At 42.9% G+C, this 18,278-nt stretch overlaps 1 protein-coding gene across 2 annotated transcripts in view; it reads right to left on the bottom strand.

The window, feature by feature from the left end:
• The window catches only part of LOC311109109 (disks large-associated protein 1-like), a gene marked incomplete at both ends in the record, with an annotated part of 109,948 nt that overhangs the window by 16,042 nt on the left and 75,628 nt on the right, over nt 1–18,278 (bottom strand). For both annotated transcript variants that reach the window (XM_084151917.1, XM_084151918.1), the window contains one exon: nt 314–522. In XM_084151917.1, coding sequence (XP_084008043.1) covers nt 314–522 — 209 coding nt within the window. The remainder of the gene's footprint in view (nt 1–313; nt 523–18,278) is intronic.

Raw genomic sequence — 18,278 nt, 5'->3', positions numbered from 1 at the left:
AAATAAATCACTCTCTACTATTATTCTGACATTTCACATTCTTAAAATAAAGTGATGATCCTAACTGACCTAAAACAGGGAATTTTTACTAGGATTAAATGTCAGGAATTGTGAAAAACTGAGTTTAAATGTATTTGGCTAAGGTGTATGTAAACTTCAGACTTCAACTGCATACATTTTTGGGATTAATATAAAAACACTGATAACATCATAAGCACAAAATGACACTGACAAATTCAAAACAGATTGTACCTATACCGTTAAGACGTATAATATTTTCATAATATACGATAAACGTTATTATATGATATACCTTCATACTGTCGATGCTCTCAGTGGAGTTGGACAGGCGGGGCTGAGATGTGCTGATGTGGGTCCGGAGACCCGACCCCCCATCCATATCTGCGTCCTGGGCCGATTCTGTGCTGCTTTGGGCCGTGATGGAGATGACAGGCTTGGATGGGGCGGTGCGCGGCGGCACCGGCGGAGGTGTCTTCTTGTATGTGGTGATGCATGACGACACTGCAGAGGGGGACAGGAAGTGGAAAAACTGGTTAGAAAAACTACATGAAATGATGGAGAAGACGACCAAAATGTAGTTCACAGGGGGATTAGCTAGGTTTGCTGTCAGAGTTTAAATGAATTAAGAGCATCTTTAACAAAGCTTAGCTAACTTACTAAAAGGATTTGTCCGTTGGTCACTTCACTTGACCTACTGATCTAGTCTAGTGTGGCTGAAAGCTGCTGTCCAGATCTCCTCTATTGCCTGGCCTCCTTTACGTAATCATAACAGATCAACTGTATAGCAGTGTGTGTGTGTATATGGTTAAGACAGAGAGAGAGTATATGAACAAGGGTATACTGTGTAATCAGGTAGGATGTCACAGCAAACAAGCCCTAACGCAAAGATCAATGCTCAAACAAACAAGATCCACAAATTCACTCACACTAACATATACATCAATTCTCTATCTCTCTCTATCGCTCTCTCTCTCTCTGTCAGTGAATGCCATCTCTGATTACACCGACAGGTTGGCAGGTAAGAAAGCCCTGGTGTGCAGGGAGTCCACACAGAGCACATCAGATGGCACCACATTCCCTATAAAGTGCAATACTTTCAACCAGGCCCTAGTCCAAATAGTGCACCTGGTCAAAAGTAGCACACTACATGTATATAGGGGATAGGGTTCCATTTAGGACACACACCATCAGACACAAAGCAACCTTTCCAAAGCACCAAACACAGAACATAACACAACAAAACAGAACAGAACAACATTATGCCTTTGATTTCCCTCTTCCCTCCATGTCCCCATCAGAATTAGGTCACTGGCTGACTACTGTTGACTCCTGTCCCAGAAACTCGGACAGTGAGTTAATTTCCTGAATCCCTTTAATCCCTGAAAAAGACAAACATCCTAAAGGGTACGGTGGCAGGTGCATACCGTGGCACATTGTCTGCCACACCCTGAGTGCGGAGCACGGAGTGTGTGTGTTTGTGTGTGTGTTTGTGTGTGTGTGTGTGTGTGTGAGTGCCGTGTCAAAAAGCATTAGATCAGAGGCTTATATGGGCCCTCCCATCTCTCTTGACAGCTACAAAGCCTTACCACTGTGGAGGTGAGAGAGCTGCCTGCCTGGCTGGCTGGCTGCCTTAAAGCCTCCTGTCAAGACCACGATTGAATGACTGAATCCTTCAAGGCAACCAAGAGTCTGTATGGTCAAGTTTTGACAAGTTCGGAGAGGGAGGCTTACATAGAAAATATTGTATTGAGATTAGATCATTGTAGCTAACAGGAAGACTTGCCGAAGACTATATTACCAGTTGTTAGCCAGTTGTTGTTCAAGACAAATACATTTGTTTTTTTGTGCCATCCAGTTAAAGCTGTAACAGTGTAGCAATTGATTTTTGGTAACACTTTCTATGAAGCATGTATAATGCTATATAACGTCATTTATAATGCCTTATAGCACACGTATAATGTGCTATGCAACTAACTATAAGCACCCACACTTTAAAAATTATAATCACTTCTTTAATATCATCATGATAAAAGAAAATCGATTATGAAGTGACTTCAGGCCACCCTGTGAGAAAGCATCCTAAACATGAGCTAAACATGGGCCCCAGTGTTCTGATGCTTTGCAGATGTCTGCATGGGGGACTATGATTGACACACACTGCTGATCTCGCCAAAGGTCACTGAGTACAGACCATTAGGCAATCTACGGAGTATGAAACCACAAACACACTCTCTCAAACACCCACACGCTGGCTGCATCACAAATGGCATCCTATTCCCTTTACAGTGCACCACTTTTGACTAGGGCCCATAGGACCAGCTATTGGGGTTCTGGTCAAATGTAGTGCACTATATAGGGAATAGGGTGCCATTTGAGACACATACACTGACTGACACAGATAGAGAGAGAGGCTAAGGTCTTGGCCCTACCAGCCGAACAGGGAGCAGAAGGTCAGAGGATTCACACACACACACACACACACACACACACACACACACACACACACACACACACACACACACACACACACACTCACACACACACATGGTTGTTGACACAGTGCAGCCAAACAGTTCAACCTCTCATGACCACATCAAGGCACACTGCAGACTTCCTGGCTTGGGACTGATATGCTTGTCATCCATCTGAATCTGTTGTCAGCGGTGACCTGCGCAGCAGTGTGTGTGTGTGTGTGTTTCTGTGCGTGTGTGAATTGTTATGTGCTTAGCAACTTCATGATCACAGTAAACTTCATGCATCCCTCACAAGGACTAAACCAACTTCTTCCAGATCTGAGCATCCCGCCACTTGATCCCTTGCATAACACAACAAAACCTCAGAAATATTCCACATCAAAGAATCGCAGTCCAATTTGGCTGTCCATATGACACAATGCCATTACACTGATATGGGGGGGAAATTACAGAACAAACGCAATGATAAGACTATTGGCAAGTTTCCACAGAGATGGAGGAGTTTGAGTAGTTTGATGTTTAAGCCAGCCGTGACAGTGAAATAGCACACACACACACACACCAGATAGATAGTCTCAAGGACGCAGTGTTTGTCTGAAGGAACAGCGAGGGAGGAATGTGACATTTGTTACCAAAGCTCAATTAGAAGGGAATGGATGTGGAAAACCTCTTTCTTTCTTTCTTTCTTTCTTTCTTTCTTTCTTTCTTTCTTTCTTTCTTTCTTTCTTTCTTTCTTTCTTTCTTTCTTTCTTTCTTTCTTTCTTTCTTTCTTTCTTTATTTCTTTCTTTCTTTCTTTCTTTCTTTCTTTCTTTCTTATTAAATATCTTACTCTTTAAAACTAGGATTTAATTTCAATTTGATCTTAGATTTGCATCTAATTCAGAATCAAGTTAAGGTCTTCTGTTGTGTAAGATAGACTTGGAATAACACACTTTCTTAATTAAAGTGGTGCTTGGGTTTACATTTTATTTCCACTCCTTTCTTGAGGTGAAACCTGCTGTGTGTATTGTCATTCCAAAGAAGAGGGTAGAGGAGTTTATGAATGACAAAACTCTTCTTGGCACTTGCCCAAATCCCTCTTTGACAAACGCTTCAAAACCCCATGCCGACAAGCTTGTGTGAATAGCTGTTCTCCAGGGGTGAATCCCCTCCCCCCCGAGCTAGATACTATCAAAGAAACACACCCCACACACACACACGCACCACCCTCACACACCCCTTCACAAAAAAGCCTCCATTCACTTCTTCATGCCCTGAGAAAAAAGTAAAACACAAGAGTATCTCTGGCTCCATTGATCACACTTTCCCATTAGAGGACTATAACCACTTTCTGAGTGTGTGTATTGTGTCCTTAGGAACTTTTGATTTTTCAAACACCTGCACAGTGGATTGCTATGAGGGGTAACAGAAGCAGAGAACTAACCACCTCTCACACAAGTGTCTGAGGCTGCGTTAAAGAGGGGTATGCTAACGCTGGGCTATTAAGCTAACAGTGTTGAGCTCCCCCGCGTGGGGAACAAGGACATAGCACCAGCACCACCGCCATGCAAACACAAAGACAGGAAAGGGGGGTGGGGGGGGGGGGGGGGGGGGGGGGGTGGAACACTGACAGCTGAGTGCAGCTGCATGGCGCTTGGGGGAGGAACTACAGAAGAGGTCCAGACAGCCGAAAGAGAGAGGGGTGAGGGGGTGAGGACAGAGGGGGAGAGAGGAGTGATAGGTGGGCCTCCAGAGCTTCCTCCCACCCTCCCTCCTCGCGACGCAGTCAGAGCTCCGTCTGCTCGCGCTTACATACCATGCCACCAGCTGGAGTCCTTTGTGATAGCGTCTCCATGGAGACAAGCAGACTGCTGGTGGCTGTTTACCTTCTACTGTGTACACTGTGGCTACAGCACAGGCACACAGCTAAATGCTAGTTAGCTAGCTACTTTACAAATTCAAAGCTGAAACAAACATGCACGCTTACCAAACAATAAGCACAAACAGTCTCATGTTAGACAAACTCACTAAGAGAAAAACAGTGAACTGCTACTGTGTTACTATAACAGGAAGCATGTTAGCTAATATTTAGCATTGAGCCTGCAGGATAAGTCATGGCGTAGCTACTGTTTCTGCCTCAATGCTAACTAATACAGCTTTTCTTTAGTTTCTGCTCAATACTTGCTATATGGGACACTGTAATGTGATGACAAAGAGGCACAAAATGAAAGGTTCACACATATGAAATTACCCTAGTCTCATAAACAGCACTGTAAAGCACTGTAATATGTCAATTACAGGCTCTACTGAAGCCTAACTGGAATATGTGATTAAGTAGGGCCTATCTGGTGTGAACCTAGACATCAGGGGCCTCATTTATAACTGTTGCTTAAATTTCACACAAAATGTCTGCGTGCGCCATTTCTGAAGAGTCTGTGCAGGTACAAAAATATTGAGATTCATCAACTTTGATCATGCCATACATACGCATGTTTCCTGGTATAAATCAGACCTGTAAAACTCTCAGAGCGTGAACGTGCGTTAAAACTCCACCTGGAAAACGCCTCCATTCACCTTTTATGTATAATTTGGAACTATTGGCATTAGGACACGGCATGCAAAAGACGAACTGCTGATCAATATTTAGTTTATCAATAGATAATTGGGTTTATATGTCCTGTCTTGGTATAGGCTCTGAGATTAAATAGGCAATGATGTTGTGCTCCTATCGCCCAGCAATACTGTAGCCTACCCATACTGTCAAATATTTTACATAAGCTACCGGTCTGTTTACTGTGTTGACAGAATGTTTTAATCTTTAGGTGTAATTTATGCTGTATCTGGAAAAGGACTGTGTCAGTTTCTGAACGAGAAAACAATTGGCAAATTGTCGTGGACCTGTCAGCAGAACGTTTGAAATCAACAATGTTTTAAATCGACTTTATCCCCCAACCAGTAGTTAAAGTTCTATTTCACATGTGTTTTGTTCTACTTTACTTTCTTATACATTTTTTATGGTTCTACTGATATTCAGTACTGCTTTGTTGGGAAAGAGCAAGCAAGAAAGGCATTTCACTGTACTAGTGCACATGACAATAAAAACGTGAAACTTTAAACTTGATACATAGGTCCACTTCAATGTAAAAGATCAGCTGTTAAATTCAACGGTATTATAAACCGCGCTGCCAATGATATTGCAAAACTTGAAATACATATAGCCTATCTATTTACTAGACTACTAGGTCCAATTAAATGAGAGATGTGCATGGTAATTTGTTGTATGGCTCCTTCGGGGAATATGAACCCATCACGGCCAGAAAAGATGAGAAATATATTCTGCAATGGTTATGAAAATAAAATAGGAAAAAGATTGCTATGTCTAATTATTTTAGATTCTAAAAATAAAACACAGATTTTTGCTCTTCTCACTAATGGCAAATGGTTGCAGTCTTGTTAATATATTTTCCTGTTTTTCGTTTGTTAAGAACAAGTTTTTCATCATTTCCCCCATTTGCACAAAATACTTACTTGCCAGTTTGCAATACAATATTTCAACCATACGTAAGCATGGTCTACAGTTTGAATGGAGGTGAGCACATTCTCACGTCAAGTTAGATTTTTATAAATGCCAACTTTTGCGGTATATTTTGTACATACACACGGTTTAGAAATGAGGCCCCATAACTGTCAATCGTAAACGCAACAGTGTTTCAGGTTACTGTGTGTGACTGTGTGAACAGTGAAGGCTTTCATAGTGGAACATGTTACCTTTCTCTCCAAACCTCACTCCACTCCACACACTCCTCCACATAGAGCCATTGTGTCTGTGAGGGGGGCTAAGAGGTCAGGCATCTGGGGAGCAGAAACCTCCTTGCGACCCTTGACCTTTGTGGGTGAGTGGTGCAGACTGACATGAAGGCTTCTGGGATTCCTTCAGGTGACTCACAAAAGCGCTTTGAGAACAGTTCTTTGTGTGTCAACCATTAGGTGTATGTTGATGTGAGTATATTATGTGTGAAGCAGACTACAAATATTTTCACAATGAGTCTAAGTCAGAGATATTGTATTTAGTCTAGTAGCGCCATGTAGCCAAAACAGCAATATCCACATAACAGCATATTCCCTACTGTGAAACAATTACAACAACAAAACTTAACTATGCTTCAGGCTTGTCTTGTGGCCCCTATGCTACCTGATATAGACTGTGTTTACAACTGACAACTGTACATTTATCTGACAGCTGCTTGGTGAGAGACTTCAACCCACATAACCCACTTTCCCCCCCATGCAGCATGTACCAAGTTGAAATAGAAACCCTAGTTACCTGCATTCCTGCATTATGAGCCAGAGCCGTCATCTGCTCTATCAATCACTGACAGACTGAGACTGAGACATACTGCATGCTGTAATACAATTTCAACTAGAGCGGGAAATGTGTACAGTACAAAAGATACAGGGACAGTACATAGTGACATACTTTTCATTTACCAATGTCTAAAACATAAGCTACTACTTCAGTTTAGCGGTCCTATAATCAACAAACAGAATATGATCATGTGTCATGTCAGATATCGTACACACCAAAGTATACAATTTAGGCAATACTGTATGTACTATATTATATTAGTGTTACAGGTATACTAAGATAACATGTATGACAGATCCTCTAACATGGTGGACAACTGAAGAGAACTGAGCAGAGTGAGATAATCCTAGGATGACTCTGAGAATTTAGGTGTGGGTTTTAAAAGTGAACGGTTTCTCATTAGGCCTGCCTAGAGGGCTAGACGGCCCCTATTGTTCCCCAGCGCTCCGCAATGAGGGCCTAAGCCTCACAGGTCCTTTACCACATGAAGCAACACATCACTCCATTGTCCCAGCCCTAAAAGAAAGACATGCCCTGAGGTAGGAGAAAGAGAGAAGAGGATATCTTTAGGGAGTGATTCAACAGTAACCTCATAGGTAGGGGGGGGAGGAAGAGAGAGAGAGAGAAAGAAAGAGAGAGAGAGGTGTAGATAAGATACATTTGTCAGTCCGTTTTGTTCGGTTCCTGTATTAACATTCCTGCTGCCACATGGGGCACAAAGTAAGTCCAGCGCTAGCCTCCTAATGCTAAAGCTAACACACCCACACATCTCACGCATGATTTCACTCCACTCATTTCACACTCCCAGGCCCATATCTCACGGACCTGTGTCCTAAATATCACCCTATTCCCTATTTATGGCTCTGGTCAAAAGTAGTGCACTGTATAGCGAATAGGATGCCATTTGGGAAGCAAACCATGTCTCACTGAGTGAGTAGGCTAGGTGCTTGAATGACACACTGCATGTGTCTGGGATGTAAGTGGGAGCGAGTTATAGCCCTCTGGAGCAAGTCATAGGCCTATATACCATATCCATGTTGTCAGTGGGTGAATACGGGATATTCAACATCAACTATAGTAGATTGTTGTAATCTAGGGAAGCATCCATTCTATATTGATTCTGGCCTTTAAATAAATGACATGAGCTATCGATACTATAACCATCCTCATCTCCTCAGATTAGATACACACTCTCATATCTCCACAGGTGCAAAGATATGAGTCATTTATCACAACACAGTCACACACACACACACACTTTGGCGGGCAAACTAGTTAATGATTATAGGATCTGGGACAACTACTGTATTTGTCTTTCAGTGTGTCTCTCTTCTGCATGACACTGCTGCTAGGAGACACAGTGTACTAAGTGGATAATTCATGCCACTTAGACCTCTGTGTTTGTGCTGACTATAAACACACACACCAGCATGGCCTTAGAGTCACCACCGCCACGCACATACAAACACACACACACGTTTGTTTTACTATCCTTGTGGGGACCAAACAATTGATTGCCATTTAAAATCCTATTTTCCCTAACCCTAAACCTAACCCTAACCCTAAACCTAAACCCTGAGTTTAAAATGGCCTTCATCCCTGTGAAATGTCTCCACAACCAAACACACACACACTGAACACAGGCCACAGATAAGGAAAGCATAACAAACTGTCCAACAGAAAACAGTACGTAAAGTTAGTAGTCAAATCCTGATTCAGCCCATACTAGAGCACAGAGACACACAATACCAATGTCAAGTCATTACATGTCATTACATGAAGGATCACTGCTCAGTGCAGCTAAACCTATTAGCATACACATGCACCGGTATGTGGTCAAAGGTTCACACTTCTCCTGCAACCTTTTTCTCTCCACAAACTGAACAGAGCTTCACTCCAAACCATTAACTTTGAAGACAATAAAAGACAAACAGAAATGGTTAACGTACTTACAGTGCAACAAAAAAATGTAACCGTATTAAATAAAAACAAAAACAAGTTTGGCGTCTCTTTCCAAAATTTCCAACTGCAGTTTGTTCTTGTAGTAAATGAGGAATGTCATGAAATGTCAGTGTGTGTAGAGAGTATTATTTCATGGTTTTAGAGGCTTACATTATTTTCTCCCTACTTGACGTTCTTTGTCCTGACTACTCACACATGGAGGTAAAGGAAACACTGCTGATCTAATCCTCAGTCAGAGGCTACATCCCAAATGGCACCCTATTCCCTATATAGTAAAAGCATTGCATGCAATAGGGAATAGGGTGCCATTTGAGAAGCAAAAAGGTGCACGCTACAGCCATCTGGGCCTAAAACCAAACGTCAGGCCAGGCGTGGCGGGTACGGAGCGGGGGAGGGAGGAAGAGAGGGAGGAGGGAGGGTGGGCTAGAACAAGAATCCAGGCGGCCACACTGACGCAGAACCCTCTTTGTGGTCTCCAGTTCTGACCCCTGACCCTTTGCATCCTGTCGGAGGGAAAGACGAGAGGGCATGCAGCCCCTTATGTGTGTGTGTGTGTGTGTTTGTCTGTGTGTGTGTGTGTGTGTGTGTGTGTGTGTGAATAGAAGTACATCGAAGAGCACGTGTGTGGGAGTGCGCGAGTGCCTCACCTAGTGTGACACAGCTATTTGTCTGTCCACCACCACACATGTGTTCCCTTGCAGTGTGTGTGTGTGTGTGTATGTGTTCCCCTGTTCCCTATCAATGTGTGTTTACATCCCAGGCAGCAGACTCTGAAAGACACAATGGCTCACTCATATTCCCGCTCTCCTGCTGAGAGTGTTCATTTGTCACCTGCATTCCTTCCCCATTCAGGTCTCCTTCTCTCCCCTCCTGGCCAGAGTAAACAGCCCGCCAGTCTTTACAGGACGTGGGGAAGGAGGGGGATGAGGGGGTGTTAGTGGGGTCTTAAAAACCCAGGAGGGAGGAATCAGTTCCCTCAAGCAACAAATCCATCCACCCCCCGTTCTGTATGAGGCTTGGCTAGTGACGCAAACCAGAAAAGAGAAGAAGAAGACAGTGGAACATTATCTGCACTAGGGAAAGGAATGGTGGCTTATTTTTAAAGGTCCAATGCAGCCATTTTTATCTCAATATCAAATCATTTCTGGGTAACCTTTCTGTGATTGTTTTTAATAAAACATTTCTAAAAGAAACAAAAATAGCTTTTCAGCAAAGAGCAGTTTCTCAAACAAGAATTTTGCTAGGACTGGCTAGGAGTGGTCTGAGTGGGGAGGGGAAAACTGAAAACTACTTGTTCTTTCTTATTGGTCTATTAACTAATTTACCGCCTAGTGATGTCACCAGGCAGGCAAAAACTCCATCCCACCAAAAGAGGCTGACAATTGAGGCAGTCTTTTCAAACAGCTGTTACACTAAAAGAGCATTATCATATCAAACACAGGAAAATCACATTTTTGAATGCACTGGGCCTTTGATGACTGGGTTTTGATGGCTTCTCCCCTCACACACACACACACGTTATCCCTGCCCTATAACGGAGGCTGAGACTTTTCACAGAGGAGTGTATAATTAAGACTAGGGCCTGCCCTCCCATGGAACAGACAAACCACCCACTTCCATCTACCACTGGGAAGACACAACACACATTCATTTCTAGGTCTAACCCCATGTCTCTACTTTTCATTCCCATCTGCTTGTGACAGGAGGAGGAGGAGATGGAGGAAGAACTGCCCAGCCCAGCCGGGCCCAGGCCTGTAGTCTCTCTGCTGGAGGAGCCAGAGGGAAGCCAGAGGGATGAACTCTAGCCTCCACTCAACACACAGGAAATCCTGCAGGGGCTTTGTTCTCTGATGACAAAACACTGAGAGGAGATGAGTGGGAAGACAAAGAGAAGAGCAATAGCACTAGCTAGCTGACATCCAGGACTACCTGACAGAACTACTAATGCACTGCACAGTCAGAGAGGACTGCTCCACAAGGGCATGTTATGACACAGCATATCTGGAGATTCACAACCCTGAGGAACACTTTGGAAATAAGTGTTTCAAATAATGCTTTCAAGTGTTTTCCTCTGGTATCAAAGCGCATCTTGTTTAATGTATGTATTATTTTTACTGTAACATTTAATTCAATAAAATTCAAACAGTCTACATGACTGGGGCTAATATGGTAACTTCTTGACATCTTGACTTTTCTCTATGGAAAAGCAGTACTCAGTGTCAGTAGTTTCATTTAAAATGTGAAGAAGAGGGAACATGGTTTGGCTCAGAGTTAAATTACTTTGTGTGTGTGTGTGTGCATGCGTGCATGCACGTGTGCGTGTGTGAGGCAGAGAGCGGGGGTGGTCTGCACTGCAGTGTGCATGCTCTGTGTCAGCACTGACTTTGACATGTTCCTGTCATCTCCTCCCTGTGTCCCAAATGTCCCACCCACTCTGTCCTTCTCTCCCTCTCTCCATCTTTGTCTGTTGTTCACTGAGAAAGAGAGGAGAGGGGTGAATGACGTTCTCTAATCCTCACTTCCTGTGCCAAGAGATGTCCAAAAGCCTTGAGTGGTCCAAATCAAAGCATTCCAAACACACACACACACACACACACACACAAAGAAGGACCGTTAACTCGTAAGTAAACAGAAACACCTAACAGCCACTATTTTGGGAAGCACTTGGAACACTGTAATTTCCTTTAAAATATATAATAGAACACATGCCATTTAGCAGATGCTTTTATCCAGAGCAATTTACAGATATCCGTGCATACAGGTTATGTATGAGTAGCCCCAGGAATTGAAGCAACATTCCTAGAGTTACAAGCTCCATTCTCTACCAACTGAGCCATGCATGACCACTTTATCTGATATTATGTTTCTGAACGTAATCATGAACTACCATTGGTCAGTTGGTTTTTGTATCTAACGCCCCCTAGTGACATAATTGAGTAACACATGGTGCTGTTTCTTATATGTCCAGTACTAGCTGCTTAGTGACGCCCTCCCTCCCTCCATGTGGTGGTGGTCTACCATCTAGTGCCGCCGCCTACAGTACAAATACATGCCAGTGTCGGCATGGGTTAGAATCCGGCCCACTGCCTTTGTGACACTCTCTGTCTATTTGTCCCACTGTCTCTCCTCTATCTAATAAAATGTGTAAAATGCTAAAAATATATATTGAAAAAAGTATTTCCCTCCATCATATGAGGTGACTGATGTACTGGATGCTGAAATAATATCTTAGCCAAAGCAGACTTATGTGCAGATAGTTATATATAGTTTTATGTCTTAGGTGTACCCACTATACCAAGTACCAACAGTTAATTCAAATCAAAATAGCTCAAGAAACGGTGTCATGACAGAGCTGTCATGTAGATGACAAATGAGAAAACGTAAATACAGCACTATGAATTCTAAAATCTAAAAAAGTCCATAAAAAGTCAAAGAACATTAATGTTTTATACAGTTCACAGAGGGTCAATATCAAACAACTGGACTATGAATTCTAAAATCGAAAAAAGTGTTTCTAAAATCCAACTCATGATAAGTTGACAATTATGTTTTTATAGAGTTCACTGAGGGTGAATATCAAAGAGACTCAGAGTGGAGGTTTCCCATCTGAGAGGGACAGTGCAAGTTCCCACTGGCTCACATTCTCAGACAGTCGTGACAGGGTAGAAGTAATTACTGAGTGTTTGACACACGAGCATGAGAAAGATTTATCTCTCCCAGTACAGGAATAGAGATAGACAAATCACAGTTTACCCAGAAAGAGTGTGGAGTTACAGCATGATCCCACATCTGCAATTAGAAGAGCCACGCACACACAGAGACACAGAGCGGTTTTGTGTATACGCATGTGCGAACACACACAGATGAGACAGAGACACAAACACACAGACAGCCTTTTTCAAAAATGTTTTATGTCCAGGTTTTGGGCTAAAATGTCCTGGTACTTCACTGTAAACCCCAAGGCATTTTTAACTCAAATACTTCTAGCAAATTGAATTCAAAGTCAATGAAAAGTCATTATTACTTAAAAATGTTATGTGGTACTGACTCAAAACTAAATGGGAAGTCACATCAACTATATGTTTTAAAGTTATGATAAAAAAATAACTATTTTGCTAGCATGCTCTATTGCAGGTAGATTATTTGAGAATTCTCTTTAATATCTGTGTTTTGAGTACAGTACATTGAGTGATTGATTGATTAATCTTATGCTACACAAAGATAAATAACATACATTGTCCTAAACGAATCCAATAATCCAACTGTTCCAGTTTAAATGGTTGAGGTAGTCTCCTCACACTATTCCATTATGAATGCAGGTTGTGGGTGAATAGAAATGTTAGATTTCCTAATTATGGCTGGATTCTAATAGGAATTACACATTACTTTAAAAGCCAGTATAATGTTACTTTCAGGCAGGGTTCCAAATTCTGGTAAATTTTCCCAAGTTTTCCAGAAATCCCATTTGGAAGATTCCTGGAAATCCTTCAACCAGGATGTTTTGAAAATCTGGGAATTTTGGGAAAGTTACTGGATTTTTGCAACCTTACTTGCAGACCTGAAGTGGCCTGTAAAACATGAGCTTCAGGCTACTGTATTAGGGTAAAGCTAGGCCTCAAAATAAGGTCTTATGAGAAATGTAATGTATTGTCATAAAGAGTTTAATTTTAAGAACTTTATGGAGCAAGTGTTCTTGTCTATGTACGTATGTACAGTTGAAGTCTGAAGTTTACATACACCTTAACCAAATACATTTAAACTCAATTTTTTACAATTCCTGACATTTAATCCTAGTAAAAATTCCATGTCTTAGGTCAGTTAGGATCACCAGTTTATTTTAAGAATGTGAAAAGTCAGAATAATAGTAGAGAGAATTATTTATTTCAGCTTTTATTTATTTCATCACATTCCCAGTGGGTCAGAAGGTTACATACACTCAATTAGTATTTGGTAGCATTGCCTTTAAATTGTTTAACTTGGGTCAAATGTTTCGGGTAGCCTTCCACAAGTTTCCCACAATAAGTTGGGTGAATTTTGGCCCATTCTTCCTGACAGAGCTGGTTTAACTGAGTCAGGTTTGTAGGCCTCCTTGTTCGCACACGCTTTTTCAGTTCTGCCCACACATTTTCTATAGGATTGAGGTCAGGGCTTCGTGATGGCCACTCCAATACCTTGACTTTGTTGTCCTTAAGCCATTTTGCCACAACTTTGGAAGTATGCTTGGGGTCATTGTTCATTTGGAAGACCCATTTGCGACCAAGCTTTAACTTCCTGACTGATGTCTTGAGATTTTGCTTAAATATATCCACATATTTTTCCTTCCTCATGATGCCATTTATTTTGTGAAGTGCACCAGTCCCTCCTGCAGCAAAGCACCCCCACAGCATGATGTTGCCACCCCCGTGCTTCACGGTTGGGATGGTGTTCTTCGGCTTGCAAGCTACCCCCTTTTTCCTCCAAACATAACGATGGTCATTATGGCCAAACAGTTCTATTTTTGTTTCATCAGACCAGAGGACATTTCTCCAGAAAGTACGATCTTTGTCCCTATGTGCAGTTGCAAACCGTAGTCAGGCTTTTTTATGGCGGTTTTGGAGCAGTGGCTTCTTCCTTGCTGAGCGGCCTTTCAGGTTATGTCGATATAGGACTCGTTTTACTGTGGATATAAATACTTTTGTACCTGTTTCCTATAGCATCTTCACAAGGTCCTTTGCTGTTGTTCTGGGATTGATTTGCACTTTTCACACCAAAGTATGTTCATCTCTAGGAGACAGAACGCGTCTCCTACCTGAGCGGTATGACGGCTGCGTGGTCCCATGGTGTTTATACTTGCGTACTATTGTTTGTACAGATGAACGTGGTACCTTCAGGCATTTGGAAATTGCTCCCAAAGGATGAACCAGACTTGTGGAGGTCTACAATTCGTTTTCTGAGGCCTTGGCTGATTTCTTTTGATTTTCTCATGATGTCAAGCAAAGAGGCACTGAGTTTGAAGGTAGGCCTTGAAATACATCCACAGGTACACCTCCAATTGACTCAAATGATGTCAATTAGCCTATCAGAAGCTTCTAAAGCCATGACATCATTTTCTGGAATTTTCCAAGCTGTTTAATGGCACAGTCAACTTAGTGTATGTAAACTTCTGACCCACTGGAATTGTGATACAGTGAATTATAAGTGAAATAATCTGTCTGTATAGAATTGTTGGAAAAATTACTTGTGTCATGCACAAAGTAGATGTCCTAACCGACTTGACAAAACTATAGTTCATTAACAAGACATTTGTGGAGTGGTTGAAAAACGAGTTTTAATGACTCCAACCTAAGTGTATGTAAACCTCCGACTTCAACTGTATGTGTGCGTGCGTGTGCGTGTGTGGATATGTTTAACTATGAATAGTTAACTGATTTTTTATGACCAACTGGGGACATTTTGTTAGTCCCCACGAGGTCAAATGCTATTTCTATGGGGTTTAGGGTTACAGTTAGAATTAGTGTTAGGGTTAGAATTACGTTAAGGAGCTAGGGTTAGGGTAAAAATGATTTTGATTGAGTCCCCACAAGGCTGTGTGTGTGTGTGTGTGTGTGTGTGTGTGAGAGAGAGAGGGATTTTTATTATACAGTACCAGTCAAAGTTTGGACACATCTATACATTTACATTTTAGTAATTTAGCAGACGCTCTTATCCAGAGCGACTTACAGTTAGTGAGTGCATACATTATTTATATTTTTTGTATACTGGCCCCCCGTGGGAAACGAACCCACAACCCTGGTGTTGCAAACGCCATGCTCTACCAACTGAGCTACATCCCTGCCGGCCATTCCCTCCCCTACCCTGGACGACGCTGGGCCAATTGTGTGTCGCCCCATGGGTCTCCCGATCACGGCCAGCTACGACAGAGCCTGGATTCGAACCAGGATCTCTAGTGGCACAGCTAGCTAGACCACTGCGCCACTCGGGAGTACATTCAATGTTTATTTTTTATTTTTACTATTTTCTACCTTGTAGAATAATAGTGAAGACATCAAAATAATGAAATAACACATATGGAATCATGTAGTAACCAAAAACGTGTTACAAAATATACACTGCTCAAAAAAACAAAGGGAACACTTAAACAACACATCCTAGATCTGAATGAATGAAATAATCTTATTAAATACTTTTTTCTTTACATTGTTGAATGTGCTGACAACAAATTCACACAGAAATTATCAATGGAAATCAAATGTATCAACCCATGGAGGTCTGGATTTGGAGTCACCCTCAAAATTAAAGTGGAAAACCACACTACAGGCTGATCCAACTTTGATGTAATGTCCTTAAAACAAGTCAAAATGAGGCTCAGTAGTGTGTGTGGCCTCCACGTGCCTGTATGACCTCCCTACAACGCCTGGGCATGCTCCTGATGAGGTGGCGGATGGTCTCCTGAGGGATCTCCTCCCAGACCTGGACTAAAGCATCCGCCAACTCCTGGACAGTCTGTGGTGCAACGTGGCGTTGGTGGATGCAGCGAGACATGATGTCCCAGATGTGCTCAATTGGATTCAGGTCTGGGGAACGGGCGGGCCAGTCCATAGCATCAATGCCTTCCTCTTGCAAGAACTGCTGACACACTCCAGCCACATGAGGTCTAGCATTGTCTTGCATTAGGAGGAACCCAGGGCCAACCGCACCAGCATATGGTCTCACAAGGGGTCTGAGGATCTCATCTCAGTACCTAATGGCAGTCAGGCTACCTCTGGCGAGCACATGGAGGGCTGTGCGGCCCCCCAAAGAAATGCCACCCCACACCATGATTTACCCACTGCTAAACTGGTCATGCTGGAGGATGTTGCAGGCAGCAGAATGTTCTCCACGGCGTCTCCAGACTCTGTCACGTCTGTCACATGTGCTCAGTGTGAACCTGCTTTCATCTGTGAAGAGCACAGGGCGCCAGTGGCGAATTTGCCAATCTTGGTGTTCTCTGGCAAATGCCAAATGTCCTGCACGGTGTTGGGCTGTAAGCACAACCCCCACCTGTGGACGTCGGACCCTCATACCACCCTCATGGAGTCTGTTTCTGACCATTTGAGCAAACACATGCACATTTGTGGCCTGCTGGAGGTCATTTTGCAGGGCTCTGGCAGTGCTCCTCCTGCTCCTCCTTGCACAAAGGCGGAGTAGCGGTCCTGCAGGAGACGGCCTCCTCCACGTCTCCTGATGTACTGGCCTGTCTCCTGGTAGCGCCTCCATGCTCTGGACACTACGCTGACAGACACAGCAAACCTTCTTGCCACAGCTCGCATTGATGTGCCATCCTGGATGAGGTGCACTACCTGAGCCACTTGTGTGGGTTGTAGACTCCGTCTCATGCTACCACTAGAGTGAAAGCACCGCCAGCATTCAAAAGTGACCAAAACATCAGCCAGGAAGCATAGGAACTGAAAGTGGTCTGTGGTCACCACCTGCAGAACCACTTCTTTATTGGGGGTGTCTTGCTAATTGCCTATAATTTCCACCTGTTGTCTATTCCATTTGCACAACAGCATGTGAAATTTATTGTCAATCAGTGTTGCTTCCTAAGTGGACAGAAGTGTGATTGACTTGGAGTTACATTGTGTTGTTTAAGTGTTCCCTTTATTTTTTTGAGCAGTGTATATTTTAGATTCTTTAAAGTAGCCACCCTTTGCCTTGATGACAGCTTTGCGCACTCTTGGCATTCTCTCAACCAGCTTCTCCTGGAAAGCTTTCCTAACAGTCTTGAAGGAGTTCCCACATATGCCGAGGCTGCTTTTCCTTCACTCTGAAGTCCAACTCATCCCAAACCATCTCAATTGGTTAGAGGTCGGGTAATTGTGGAGGCCTATCTGATGCAGCACTCCATCACACTCCTTCTTTGTAAAAATAGTCCTTACACAGACTGGAGGTGTGATTTGGGTCATTGTCCTGTTGAAAAACAAATGATAGTCCCACTAAGCCCAAACCAGTTGGGATGGTGTATCGCTGCAGAATGCTGTGCTAGCCATGCTGGTTAAGTGTGCCTTGAATTCTAAATAAATCACTGACAGTGTCACCAGCAAAGCACCCCCACACCATCACACCTCCTCCTCCATGCTTCATGGTGGGAACTACACATGCGGAAATCATCCATTCACCTACACTGCGTCTCACAAAGACACAGCGGTTGGAACCAAATATCTCCAATTTGGACTCCAGATCAAAGGACAGATTTCCACCGGTCTAATGTCCATTGCTCGTGTTTCTTGGCCCAAGCGAGTCTCTTCTTCTTATTGGTGTCCTTTAGTAGTGGTTTCTTTGCAGCAATTCGACTATGAAGGCCTGATTCAAGCAGTCTCCACTGAACAGTTGATGTTGAGATGTGTCTGTTACTTGAACTGAAGCATTTATTTGGGCTGAAATTTCTGAGGCTGGTAACTCTAATGAACATATCCTCTGCAGCAGAGGTAACTCTGGGTCTTCCTTTCCTGTGGCG

Source organism: Coregonus lavaretus, assembly GCF_964263955.1.
Source record: "Coregonus lavaretus genome assembly, chromosome: 34".
Classification (NCBI taxonomy): Eukaryota; Metazoa; Chordata; class Actinopteri; order Salmoniformes; family Salmonidae; genus Coregonus; species Coregonus lavaretus.
Note: the sequence above shows the minus strand (reverse complement) of the source record. Positions and strands in the feature narration are given on the sequence as shown.